Source organism: Buteo buteo, chromosome 6, assembly GCF_964188355.1.
Source record: "Buteo buteo chromosome 6, bButBut1.hap1.1, whole genome shotgun sequence".
In the NCBI taxonomy this organism is placed as follows: Eukaryota; Metazoa; Chordata; class Aves; order Accipitriformes; family Accipitridae; genus Buteo; species Buteo buteo.
In genome coordinates, this window is record NC_134176.1 from 41,990,289 (window position 1) to 42,003,270 (window position 12,982).

Sequence of the window (12,982 nt, forward strand, 5' to 3'; positions counted from 1 at the left end):
AGTTCTCATTTACCATAAAGCTTCAAAAAACACTGTGCTTGGGAAAGGAAACAGGCAGTCTTGACAGTTCACTGTTTTTCATTGCCAGTTTGCTTTTATATCTGGGGAGGAGGAAGGGGAAAGAGCAGCAATTCATATGAGATACTTTAATTTCCTGAACTAGCTGGTTTTAATGGCTTGGCATAACTCACTCCATGATGTCTGTCTTATTCTGTATTTTGAAGGTGTTGCAAATTCAACCTGTCAGAAAAGGCAATGTTCAAAAAGAACAGTAAAACAAAGACATACCTTCTGATTCTTGTTCTTTGCAGTCCAGCCATACTTTCAAAGCTCCAGGGGATCCTAGCAGACTATCAGTCTCTCCTACGGAAGGCTGAGACCCAGAGGAAACGCCTGCAAGAACAATTCCAGCTCTATCAGTTTGAAAGAGAATTCCAGCTGGTGGATGCATGGCTTTCCAGTAAACAGTCTGTAGCAGAGTCCGATGACTATGGGCAGGACTTAGATGATGTTGAGGTAAAAGAAAATGAAAGGTATCGTATGTATTGTGTGGCAAAGCAGGAATGTATTTGCTGCAAGTGTAGCTGCTGACAGTGAAGTATGTTATAGTCACAAAAACTAAGTTAATCTCTGCAACAAGAACTCATACTGGTTTCTGTCTGCTTATACAGGGCTCTCTGAGGTAGCATCCTCTGACAGAAGAAATAGGTGCATCAGAGAGTTAGCTCTTTCTTGGGATAAGGTGATGTCAGCACACCTGGCGCTGCTGACCCTGACTATAAATTTGACAGGGCCTAAAAATTTTTATGTGACCAGGGCCATGGTCTTGTAACAATTTCAGTGGAAACCACTGGGATGCAGCGTTCACACCTCTGGCTGCTGATTTCAAGGATAAAATTCTCCTCAGGGCACACAGTGCAGAGAGCTATAATTCCTAGTGTCCACTCAACAAGCGCTGCATATGTGGACAGCCTACCAGTTATGTTTCTTAGCTTTTGATCTGGGCAGCATCTGTTTGTCAGGATGTGGGTGATTTTTCTCTGTGGCATAAGATGTTAAATGATCAAGAAAATAGATGCCACCTTCTGACTCCAGATCATCTGGGTTTATCAAGTGATTTGCACTTGTAGACTGCAATACATAGCTTTTGTGTTATACAGTACAGAGAAAGTGATTCATTCTGCCTCTCTCATAGAGGTAGGCAGAAATTCTTATATCTAAATCTGTGTCCCCATTTATCCCATAGGTGCTGGAGAAAAAGTTTAAAGATTTTGTAAATGAGGTGAAACCTCTGGGACATTCCAAAGTTGTCTTCTTAAATGAGTTGGCATCTAAACTAGAGAAGGATGGCCACAGCAAGATGGACATTATCCAGAAGAGAACAAAGCAAATCAATGAGACATGGGAGAAACTATGCCATGCCATCCATGCAAGGACGGAGGTAAGAAATACATGAAAAACTGGAGCACTGAATTCCCTGCAGTTTTCCATGTCCTTCTTCCTTTCCCAAACCAGTGCATTGCTCTTGTTGGAACACAAGGTTTATAAGAGCAATGGGTGTATTCTGTTCCATTCTTTCTTGATCTATTTCCCTTTATAGCCACTGCTTACCCTACTGTTCCTGGCAAGGCTTATACTTGGAAGATATTTATCAGCCTAGAGTAATTCTGTTTTCCTTAATTCACTGCTATCTCTGGTTTCTTGAAAAACTAAGCCAATCTAATGGTTTACCACCACTAACAGGAGGCCAGCTCTGGCACTTGTTGGACTCTTTATTGAACTACTTCAGCTCATTAAACAAGATGAAAACTCTCCAGATTTCTTTGCTGAGTTAGTTACTTGAAGTCAAAGAAGGGTTATGGGAGAGAAGGTGATAGAGGACACAGAGCCAAATCCCCTACCTTTTGGCAGCAGTTAGCTGTTAAATTAGCTCACCCCATCTCGTGAAACTGCAGCCACAGGACATATAGAACTCAACATTTTTGCTTGCTTTAAGGAGAATGTAAAATGTCAGATATCCTCAACTCTCTTTCACTACCGTTACATATACGTTTTGCTTATGAAGTAGCTCAAGCCCACTATTGTCTGTTAGCAGCAGTAAATGCATGACAATTGTTAATATATAGTTTGAATGTAAAATAGTATTAGAACATTTTTTAATCCTCTCATTTCAGAAAACTTATTTTTCACTTAACTCCTCTTATTTTCACTGTTTGCAGTGTAGGCCTCTACTCCAAGCAAGTTTTTTAGGACACTTTCTGTGGTTGAGCGAGCTACCTTTAGAGGGCAAGTTGTGTTCTCTATCTTGATCATTCTTCTTATGTGGAGATAAATTGCTCTTTGAGACATCCGTTTCTTTCCATTGACAAAGAGAACTTGGGGAAATTAGGTTAGCTTGAACACCTTACTTTCAGGTGACTTAATTGGGAAGGTATTTCACTCCCATTCTTGTCCAGTCTGTACTGCATTAGGACATATCAGGGTTGCCTTTTTTTGTTCTGCAGACAGGATAGTATTACCATTAAATTGTTTCTTTACTCCAGAATCTAAGAGCAGCCCATCAAGTTCACCAGTATGATCATGATGTGGATGAAGTAAAGGGCTGGATGCAGGAGAAAGAGGCAGTGGTGGATATAGAAGATTATGGCTATGATCTTCCAGGTGTACAGACACTTCTCAGCCAGCTTGAGGGAGTAGAGGTAAGAGGATCTGTCATGAAGCAGTGACAGAAAAGCATAAATGGCAAAAAAAAAAAAGGAGACTGATGCTTGATTTGAAATCCTCTCAAGTGCCTTGCTTGCAGGCCAGCAAAAGATAAATTTATTGCACCCTGAAATATTCTTTGTCCTTCACAGAAGGCAGCCTTTTCCTCCTGTTTTTAATATTGTGATATATTATTAATGGTTTTGCTTCTAAGGATGAGCTTCTCTACTAAAATCTATTCCAAAGTGTTATTATAATTTCAAAGGTGTCATCTGAACTACAAGAGACTTCAGCTCCACACTTATCAAAATAATCAGTGTCTCACATCTAAAGAAGCTTCTTTGATGTTCGATGATGAATGTTAAAAGATATTAGGAGGAAACTGAGAGGAAAAGCCTTGACAGAGTCATATTTCCAGCCTCTCTGCAGCCAGTGACTAGAAAAGATATGCACTGCCTTTAAAATCTGCTTTTGATAGATGTAAGTAGTGACTTGGTCTTATAACCTATTCTGTCTCTGTTCCAGAGAGATCTAGGAGCCATCATGAAAGAGCTGGAACGGATTCGGGGAGAGGCTTGGCATCTCAGCTGCACATACCCTCAAGTCAAAGAAAACATCATGGAGAGACTCACAGATGTGGATGAGTGCTGGGAAAACCTGGACAAGAAGTTTCTGGAGAGGAAGGCAAGACTGAGCCAGGCAGAACAAGTCCAGCTCTACTTCAATGACTGCAGGGAGTTGATGTATGTGTTGGCCCTCTGAGTTTGGCAGTGGGCCTTATTTATTGTCTTTCCCATATAGGATTTTCTAAATTACACCTGTTAGTTATTTTACTCCTGTGCCAGGTGCTCTGCAGCTTGCTCACAAATCTCTTTGAATAATAATACATGGCATCTTCTCAACAGCACTTCACAGAATTTACCACACATTAGAGGTGACCTCAGCACAGTATCCATGACAAACCCACATTTTTTAGACTATTTCTTAGACGGTCTTGGAGTATTCAGTCACTCTGGATAGATTTGGTAGTCTGACCATTCCAATTGAAAATACTGTTGATTCTGTAGGAAGATGGGGGAGTGTCTGCTAGATAGTCAAGTAATTTGTACACCTGTACAGACACTAGTGCCCATTTTTCTCAGAGTCAAAGCAACTACATTAAAGATAACCTTCTAGAATAGATTAGCACTTGCTCAAGTGCTGAAAGTGTTTTGCACACATATTTAATGCCATTGCCCATATGCACACACTCTTCTGCCCATTCTTATTAGGGGTCAGTTTTTTGGAAGAATTAAATTGCTGGGAAATGCCATGATTTTTTTCCCCCCTTTTTAATCTGAATTAGAACAAAATACTGAGTGTCTAAACCATCTACAAAACATATTTTTTTAAAAAGGTGTGTTGAGCTAAACATCTCATTTTGTTTAAATCAATCATGCCCAAATATCTATTAGCAGAGGTCTAATGTAAAAATTGAAATAACTAATGGAAATATGCTATACTCAAAGTGGCAGAGCAACATTAAAATACTATATTTTGTCATTTTAATGTCATTTTCATCAAAATTGATACATTTTTTATGGAAATTGTGTTTTTTAAACAGTATTTCTCACAGAAGTATGGACATTTTAAATTCAGTGTAGTTAATCAAAGAGTTAGTCCATGACAGGGGTAGAAATACAAAGACAGTGAAGTGGTTACCACTGACTGTTGGACAGTTACGATGCTAAGAGATAGACCCTGAGCTCAGGTAAATCGAGATGCATTGGTTTGTGCCAGTTGAGGCTCATGGAGTAGAAAGCTTTCCTTTAAAAAGTGTCTATCAATATGCTTCTTCGCATGAGTGCTCTGTATGCATATGAAGTACTTTCATGCATGGTGATAAGGTTAGATGGACATCTGAAAGTCTCTGTGTCCCTGTACCATGTATAAAAGTACTGCGAATGTGTGCAGCCTAGGCATTTGCAGTTACAGTTCCATCTGAGGATTTGAATGTGCAATGCTTCAGTATGTATAGATGATGCAACTGCCTTTCTAACAGGCTATTGAAACAGCACTGGGAATATTGTATCAGGTTACAAAAATCCATAGATGCGTGAGTGAACCTTCATGAATGTGTTTTTATATTCATATCTTTCATAAGCAAACAGAAGTCTGTATACATGTATCCACAGCCATGAGATGTGTGCATTCCTGAGCATCCAACAGATTCAGATTCCTTCCCTTTTCACCCTTTTGACTCTATTCTTTAGGGCCTGGGCCAATGAGATGCATGCACTAGTGATATCTGAGGAACTGGCAAATGATGTCCTGGGAGCTGAACTGCTTATCAAGCGTCATGAGGAATACAAGCGTGAGATAGAGAAGCAGTGGCTAAAATATGAAGAAATGCAGCGGGCAGGAGGTGACCTGATGAAGAACAGACATTTCATGTCTGTGGAGGTGTGTTGATGAGTTAAATATTTTACAAACAAGAGTGAACAAAGACGACATCAAACAGGCAGGAGTTGCAGCTTTGTCTCTCTTTCAAAACAGAACTAAACAGGACAATCAGGTTCTCTATTATTAAAACCTGCAGACTTTATGTGATGTGTAGAAAAAGAAAACACCTTTTGAAGTTCTTACTCCTCTAAAAACTGATTTTGAAGCTGTCCACAAAAGAATAATCACTGGACTGATGATGGCTATGTGGGGGGGAGGGAGGTATCACTACTCCGTAGAAAAGATGCACCACATAAATGAGATGTTAGCATTTGACTACACAAGACCTAGGATAAAATACATCACAATGCAATCAACTATAGGATGGACTGATGTCCCTGAGCACACCAGAAGAAATGTAACTCTTCAGAGATGTTACAGAGCAAAGGGACAAGAATGTTAAAATTTCTGTGATCTTGTTATCTAGGTATGTTTAGACTTTGACCTTTGCAGTGGTCCCAACCTTGTCTTGATACTGTCTGTAGATCCAGCGATCACATTGTCAAAAACGTCTTCAGAATTTATCCAAGATTACATTACTTCTGTTGTAGAAAGAAGTAGAGAACTTTCCACAGTTTAAGTCTCTCCATTGTTGCCTTGCAATAAATGGATGTGTTTGTTGAATCTTCTGGTTCTCACTAGTTCTATAACACAAATTGCCTTGGTATAAAGTTTCATCATGGCAAAGCATATAGCAGAATATTGGTCATACAGTATGTGGAATATGCATACAATTATAATATATCGCTATACAACATACAGGCTAAATGAATTCAAGGAATCAAAATGAGGACTCAGGCATCTTTTCTAAACTATGTTAACACCACAAAGTTATCTAGAGGTCATTTTCTGGATCATGAGGGCAGATTACATGCTAGTTGGCTGTCACATGAAAGTCTGATTAGATTTTTCACCTCCTGGCATTGCAAATGTTATTTTCCTAGATTGAAGAAAAACTGTTAGAGCTGTCAGAGCTGATGAAGAAGGTAAAGGAGAGCTGGGACATGAGGAAAGAGTTATATGAAGAAAATTGGGAGATTCAATTGCTCCGCAGAGAGCTAGAACAAGCAGAAGCATGGCTGGCTGCCAAGGAGAGCTTTCTTTCAGATCCTAGCTATGGGGTGAGTAAAGACAGCACAACACCATTGAGATGCCTCTTAGCATATACAGAGTGCTTGGAGCATGTATCAGCTCAGGCCTGAAGTTAATCACAACCTAAACAGTAATGCACCCTTGAGATTACAAAGGGCAAGAGCTCTGACCTCTTACAGAAGTAAGCCCAGGCAGTTGCTGCATTTTACATGGTGATGGGCTCCAGGAGGTGATGGCTTCCAGGGGGTGGTAGAAGACTGGGGAGAATTCCAGACCATTTTTTCACATAAATAAGATAACTCACAGAGGGTTCAATCTTCCCTGTCATACTGAGAGCCTGTTTTGAAAGGAAAAAGGGTTTTTCCCCACTTCGTGGTGCGTGGTAGAATGTTTTGCACAGATGGCTTGATAGCTAGCTTGTAAATCCCTATTTAAACACCAGCATCCACAGTTTTGGTTTTTTCTCATTGTTGACTGTCTTCTGATAGTTTATAAGATGGGAAAACAAAATAAACCCAGGTATTGAAAACTAAGCCGGGAGCAAGACAGATTTAAGATGCATGTGTTGTAGGGCAGGAATAAACTCTGTGGCTGGCACATGCTGGAATCCAAGTACTTAATCTGTATGTAAACAGTTATAGTTGGAAGCCATGGGTACCACATGGCTTCGCAGAAAAAAGAAGGTTGTTATTTGAGCTTTTTTTCATGTACAGCAGACAGACTGCAAGGTACAGACCTTCTTTTTAAATGTAAATTAAGATTTTTCACACACTACCAGGGGTTTAGACATTCAATTACAAAAATTTCAGAATCATCATTTGGCTAAATAGAATGGGATGAAAATCTTAGGTATAATCGCTTCTGATAGACCTGATTTTGGACTTCCATGTCTGATAATTTTTCCATTCAGGATTCAGTGTCTGAAGTAGAGGAATTACTGAAGAAACATCGTGATTTTGAGAAGATGCTTGCAGCTCAGGAGGAGAAATTTGCTCAGCTCAGCAGGAAAACTAAGGTGAGAAGTAGAAGGTTGATGAGCTGTGTATGAAACAGGATGATGAGGATCCTTGAATGTTTGGGCCTCAGTCACTCCATAGAAGAAAGAATTCCTGTGCTGAGGTGGAGTAAATGAGTGACCAAAGCTGAGACTGCAGATAGAGCAGCTGAGAATGAGACCTGTATGTAGACCAAAAGAGTCCAACTAGCTTGCAAAAGCTCTAGAGGAGAAGTGGAAGCTTTCTTCTGCCAGAAGCAGCAAAAAGAGTGTGTAGTGCACATTGCTGTGTGAGAAACAGGGTGATGCTACACAGCTGGAGAGATTTTGATTCATTCAGGATTTCAGTAGGGACCTGCAGCCACCTAACAGTGCTGGAGGATAGCAAAGGGCTGAAAATAAAGGGACACCTAGGCAGAGATAGGCCTTTTTCCTTCTGGCATCAGAGTTCTACAATGGATTGTATTAAGTACCAAAAATATTCAGTCAGCCTCTCAGATCCTGTTTCAATGGTTTTAAATTATTTTCCTGACATAACCAGCAAAACATAGCTTTTGTGTTTGGCATTAGGCTAAAAATTAGCTTAGCTGAGTCTGCCTTTTGTTCAGTGATTTGCAAATTGGCTAAATGAAGGGACAAAGGTCCTCCACTCTAAAATTTTTCATCAGAACACCCCTGGATACTTACTGTTCCTACAGCAAACTTAAAGAAGCAGTGTCACAGAAAAGAAGCATAGTTTCTCTAGAGCTTATTAAAGACTCAGCTTCTGGGGAACGTAGCAAGGGCAGGATTCACTGTATTTGAGATTAACTGCCATCGGTATTCATGGCTCAGCACATAGCAATTAAGTTCAGTTCTAATTCTAAGAATGCCAATGGAGGTAGAGGCCATAAAATTCAATGCCAGGAGAGAGTGTATTTGAAAAACTATTCCTGCTTAAAATGAACAAAAAAAATCTTAGGTAAATACCCATGAGTGCAATGAAGGTAATTTTTAAAAGTGTAATACTTTTGTCCTACAGAGAGAGAAGAATCTTCCAAAACAAGTGGACACAGAAGAGAGTGAGCAGAAGGATAAAGGCAAAGTTGTACGGGTTCCCTCTCTGAAAAGAAAAACATCTGACAAAAGGAATGCACCACCAAAATTGACAGAGATAAAGAGAACAACACAACTGCCATCCGTGCCCTTACCCAGCCTGTCCTGGAGGGCCCCACTTGAAACTATTTTCTCCCCCATTGAAAAGTCTTCATCGACATTCCAAGAATTAATTGCTGGGGGAGTCCCAGAAGTGCTGAGCAGCAACAAAACAGAAATGAAAGCTGAGAGGAGGCTCAGTGAGATTATCGCTCCACCTACATCAAAGACGGTGGGCCCACGAGCCACATCTTCGGAAAGTCACAGTCCTTTAAGCTCTCCTTTATCTCCTAATCCCATAAACCAGCAATGCAGCAGCAGTTTGTCAGAATCGTATGCCACAGGCCTTTTATCACCTCAGGAAAAAAGTGCTAGAGGCTCCTCTTTCTCCAACCTGCAGACAAAACGAATGGCAACTCCCTCTGAGCCTGGCCAAAAGTCACTAGATAAATCACCAAATTTACTGTCTAACTCCTCTTGGGAGAGATTAGAGAATATATCTTCGGTAAGTCCCAGGGATTCCTGGCTCTCTCCTCACAAAACTGCTATCCTGTTCTAGTTAAAGTAAGAAATGCAGGAAGTTCTGTATGAAAGTCACAGAGAGCACTATACAGTGGGCATTTCAGTGGGATACACTCATGGATCCAAACACAAAGAGACATTTTATGTGCCTTTGCAGTTGATACACTTCCCAAAAAGATAGTTGACTTTTAAGCAGCAATGTATAGCTTAAAAGCATTTTTAATTTGCTCAGCTTTATAGCCTAGGTCTTGACAACTGTATTAGTTTCTGTTTTTCTTTCCCAAACTAGAGGTTATTCATGCTGCTGAATACTCAGCAGAACACTTAACAAGAGCCAGGAGATGCTGTCTCACAAAGAGGCAAGACTGCTGATTTACCCATATCCTCCAGGTGAGGTGGTGGTGCTTTAGTGTCCACTGAGTTTAGAAGTCAGAGAGAGGCAGGACTTAGTGGCACCCTTGCCAAAGAGCTGACCTGGTGCAAGACTAAAACCAGCAACTCCTGTTTGCTCACCCCGGCAGGAAATGCACTGTTAACTCATGGACAGGTAAAAATTGTTCCCTTCCCCTCTTGCGCTTTGAGAAGAATGTGTTTGTCACATACCCAAGTGTACCAGTACAACACTATACATTGGTCTAACTCAGTATTATTGCAGATGTTGTATAAATAACTACAGCAATTTAAGTTGCAAATTGTATTTAATAATATTTTAAAATTAATTAATTAATACATCATGATAGAGAAAATACCATGAGCAAATTGTTCTAGAAGGACATGAATTCTCTTTGTTTAGGTAGTATATCAGAGATGTGACTGCAGCCTAGAAAGGATTTCTAGCTGTGCTGTGAATGTAAAGGCTAGAGGCAGTAGAGATCAGTTTCTTTGTGTGGAATTTATCTAGAAAGACCTTCAGAAATTATAACGTATGTTTAAGGGTCATTTTAAAGTTAAACAGCAATGTTCTTGTGTGTCTCAGGTTTCTGCAAATCTCCAGCACATGGAGGGATTCCTAGAAAAGAGAGACCAGCTCCTTCCTGGAAGACAACAGGTAGAAACAAATGCCATCACTTCGCCTTAATTCATCTTTCCTTGAGTTATAGTACAGATCTGGTCTGACTTGTTCTTGCTGAAGAGGAGCTCAGGACTGTGGGTTTAATTCAGTTACCACTAAAATGCATGAAGAAGTGATGGGAATCATGCAGAACAGGGTCTGTCTACATTTAATGGATCTATGAACCAAAGCCTAGGCTGTATGAACACATTAATTGTGTTCCCCTAATTATAAATACAGGTTTCAATATATCAACAGAATTGGGAAAAAAAAATAAATCAATATTTTAAAAAAAAATTAAAATACAAGCTTCAAGACCCTGTATCAGCATGTGATTGTTTGTTGGCAGAGGAAGCCCTCACTTCCATGCTCCCAATGCTTGTAATTTCTAACTGTGCCAGAAGAGAATTAAGGTTCCTGTTTCTCCTTGAAGAAGTGGTTTGTTTAATCTAGGGCTGAATGAAGCTGAGGTATTGCATGTAAACAAGTTGTCTTGGATTGTTTGTCCCATAGAATATTTCCTCTGAAACTTTTAACTTGAAAGACCTCTTTAAAAAATTGAATCTGGTATGGACTCCATCTTCTGGGAGAGAAATGTATTTTTCCTCTCTTCTGGATACACTGAACTTAGTCTGCTGTGATACTGAATTTACATATTACCAAACAAGAAAAACTATGACTTATCTTCCTTAGGACATTTTCATTCCTTTTCCCTGAATGACCAAATTATCAGCTTGATTCAGTGGCATAACAAAATAAGAATATAGAGAAATAATAAGACCCTTCATCCAGAAGGGTCTCATGGCAGTATGCTAACCTTTCGGTGGTACATTGTTGGGGTAGAAAATAGCAGCTACTTTTGCACAGTGTTCAGTAGCATTCCACTGGGGTTAGTTTAGGAAATTAAGATGAATTCAGCAGCCACATTAGATTGAAACCACACACTTAACAAAACCAGACTGTGACTAGCAGGCAAGGAAAGCAGGCAAGCTGGGAAAAAAGTGGAGCTTTTAGTGGCCAAAAAGAGACATGACTTTGATTACTCACCTTCTCTCAAAGATGTTGCTGATCACAACACGGTGCAGAGCTTGCTTGCACCAGGTTATATGTCATTTGTTCAGTCCTAACTCACAGAGAGACCCTTCCTGAATCACCCACACCAGAAACTACAGCAGGTTCTGTTTTTGTAGGAGATAATCATGACTAAGAGAGCTTCTGTGATCATAATATGGGCAGCTCCTGACTTCTTGTGGAAGTTGCACATGAAAGATTTCATGGCTCCAATAAAATGTATAGGTAATAATTGGTTTTTATTACCATTTCTATTCATGTAGCCAGGCTCAAGGTCTTGGAAATCATTCTACGTAAAACTCGATGGATTAAAGCTTGAGTTCTATAATGATGAAAAAGAAGCATCTAAGGTAATTTGGTTTTTGAATCTTTCTAATAATCTCTGTGTTTACCTATGTAAAAATGCATTTAAAAGAAAATAGTTACATTTGCTTTGGTTTGGGGCTGGAGTAATCAGTTCTCTTTCAAATGTCAGCTGAGTGAAAATTCAACAATTGTTCAACTGATACCAACTATAAGACAGAATAAAAGCTTTCCAAAATTTTCAAACATATTCCTTAAAAGAAGTATCTTATTCAAGAATTGTCTTCAAGATATAATGCAATAGTTCATTGTTCTTCTGTGGTTCTTCCTATTCAGTGAGCCTAGTTATAAAGTTAGAAGCAGAAAAAAATAGTATGGGAGTGTAGTCAGCCTGCGGGTTGGTATGGAATTGAATCCTAGCGGAAAAGATGCAGACGACATTTTGTTTTAATTTCATCCTCCTTCAGAATGTATCCACACTCCTGTCTCTCAGCATTCCTGGCGCCAAATGTGAGAGGCTGGTAAATTACATCAGGAAAGAGAACGCATTCAGGTTGCGGTAAGTCTTACGGAGAAGTGCAGTAATAAAAGCCTACACAGCTAACTGTACAGTTGTATTTCCCTGCAGTCACCTAAGACTGTATGTTGTTAGGAGGCGTAACTGAAATGTCTTACAGTGCTTGCCCCACTCACAAGAACGGAAGGTATAAGGCAAGACTAACTAGAATTCACTGTCTCCTATCCTTATGTACAGGCTGAGAGATGGGGCAGAGTATTTCTTCGCAGCACCTTCTCAGACGCTGATGGAGGACTGGCTGCGATCACTACAGGATAATATAGGTACATTCTCACTTCCTTCAAGAATGAACTGTGTTTTTAGCAAGTGATGGTGAGAGAAAGAGAAGAGAATGAGAAGTTGTCCTTAGTCTGGGGCATTTTGAGCTGTCCTTTTTAACTGTGTTAGACAGCAGTACACAAGTCACCTGCCACCTTGCAATGTAATGACCTGGCACGAGAATGGCCAGGGTGGCTTGCAAAGCAGCATTTCAGTTGTACTGCGGTCAGCATCAGGTTATTCCCAGGGAGGGGTCCTGCCCAAGGGCTGTATTCATCCTTTTATTAAGGAGTTGCTTTGGATCTTGATAAACAGCTTTTCTTCTGAATCTAGATCTCTTTCTGGACAACTCACTAGGCGGTGTCATACTGGAAAGGAAGCCAGAGCGCAGTTATAACAATGAAGTTCAGAGAAAATTGTTATGGAGCCAGAAATGGCAAACTCTGCCTCTAACACTACTTCAGAAGGTTTTTATTTGTGTTCTTTGACTCTGCAGGACACAGTAGCAGATCACATTCCACAGTGATGGTGCAGTCTTTCACTCCAAACACAGAGACCTCCCAGACAAGACTGTGGGACTTTCCAGACAGAGACTCTGCTGAAAGACTAACCAGCAAAAGCTCACTCCTGAGGTAGGGGCTCTGTGCCACAAGGCTGAACAGACGTCAGTGCTGTTTGTGCTCAGGCACCAGTCACCTACAAAGGGAGATTGCCCTGGGGTCAAGAAGTGCCGCTCCTCTGTCACTAATGTCACAGAAATAGTGTAGCCACCAGGAGTAGGGAAGTGATCATCCCC

General features: G+C 40.2%; 1 protein-coding gene across 2 annotated transcripts in view; it reads left to right on the forward strand.

Annotated features, from left to right (window-relative positions):
• SPTBN5 (spectrin beta, non-erythrocytic 5) overlaps window positions 1-12,982 on the forward strand; it is a 109,247-nt gene that overhangs the window by 94,428 nt on the left and 1,837 nt on the right. Inside the window, exons 57-69 of one of the 2 annotated variants that reach the window (XM_075030667.1) lie at window positions 312-516; window positions 1,247-1,441; window positions 2,544-2,699; window positions 3,229-3,446; window positions 4,956-5,145; window positions 6,129-6,305; window positions 7,187-7,291; window positions 8,292-8,909; window positions 9,903-9,974; window positions 11,312-11,398; window positions 11,819-11,910; window positions 12,106-12,191; window positions 12,683-12,818. In XM_075030667.1, the coding sequence (XP_074886768.1) occupies window positions 312-516; window positions 1,247-1,441; window positions 2,544-2,699; window positions 3,229-3,446; window positions 4,956-5,145; window positions 6,129-6,305; window positions 7,187-7,291; window positions 8,292-8,909; window positions 9,903-9,974; window positions 11,312-11,398; window positions 11,819-11,910; window positions 12,106-12,191; window positions 12,683-12,818 (2,337 nt within the window). Of the gene's footprint in view, window positions 1-311; window positions 517-1,246; window positions 1,442-2,543; window positions 2,700-3,228; window positions 3,447-4,955; window positions 5,146-6,128; window positions 6,306-7,186; window positions 7,292-8,291; window positions 8,910-9,215; window positions 9,317-9,902; window positions 9,975-11,311; window positions 11,399-11,818; window positions 11,911-12,105; window positions 12,192-12,682; window positions 12,819-12,982 lie in introns of those variants that run through there. The other variant, XR_012650789.1, reaches the window with a different exon arrangement.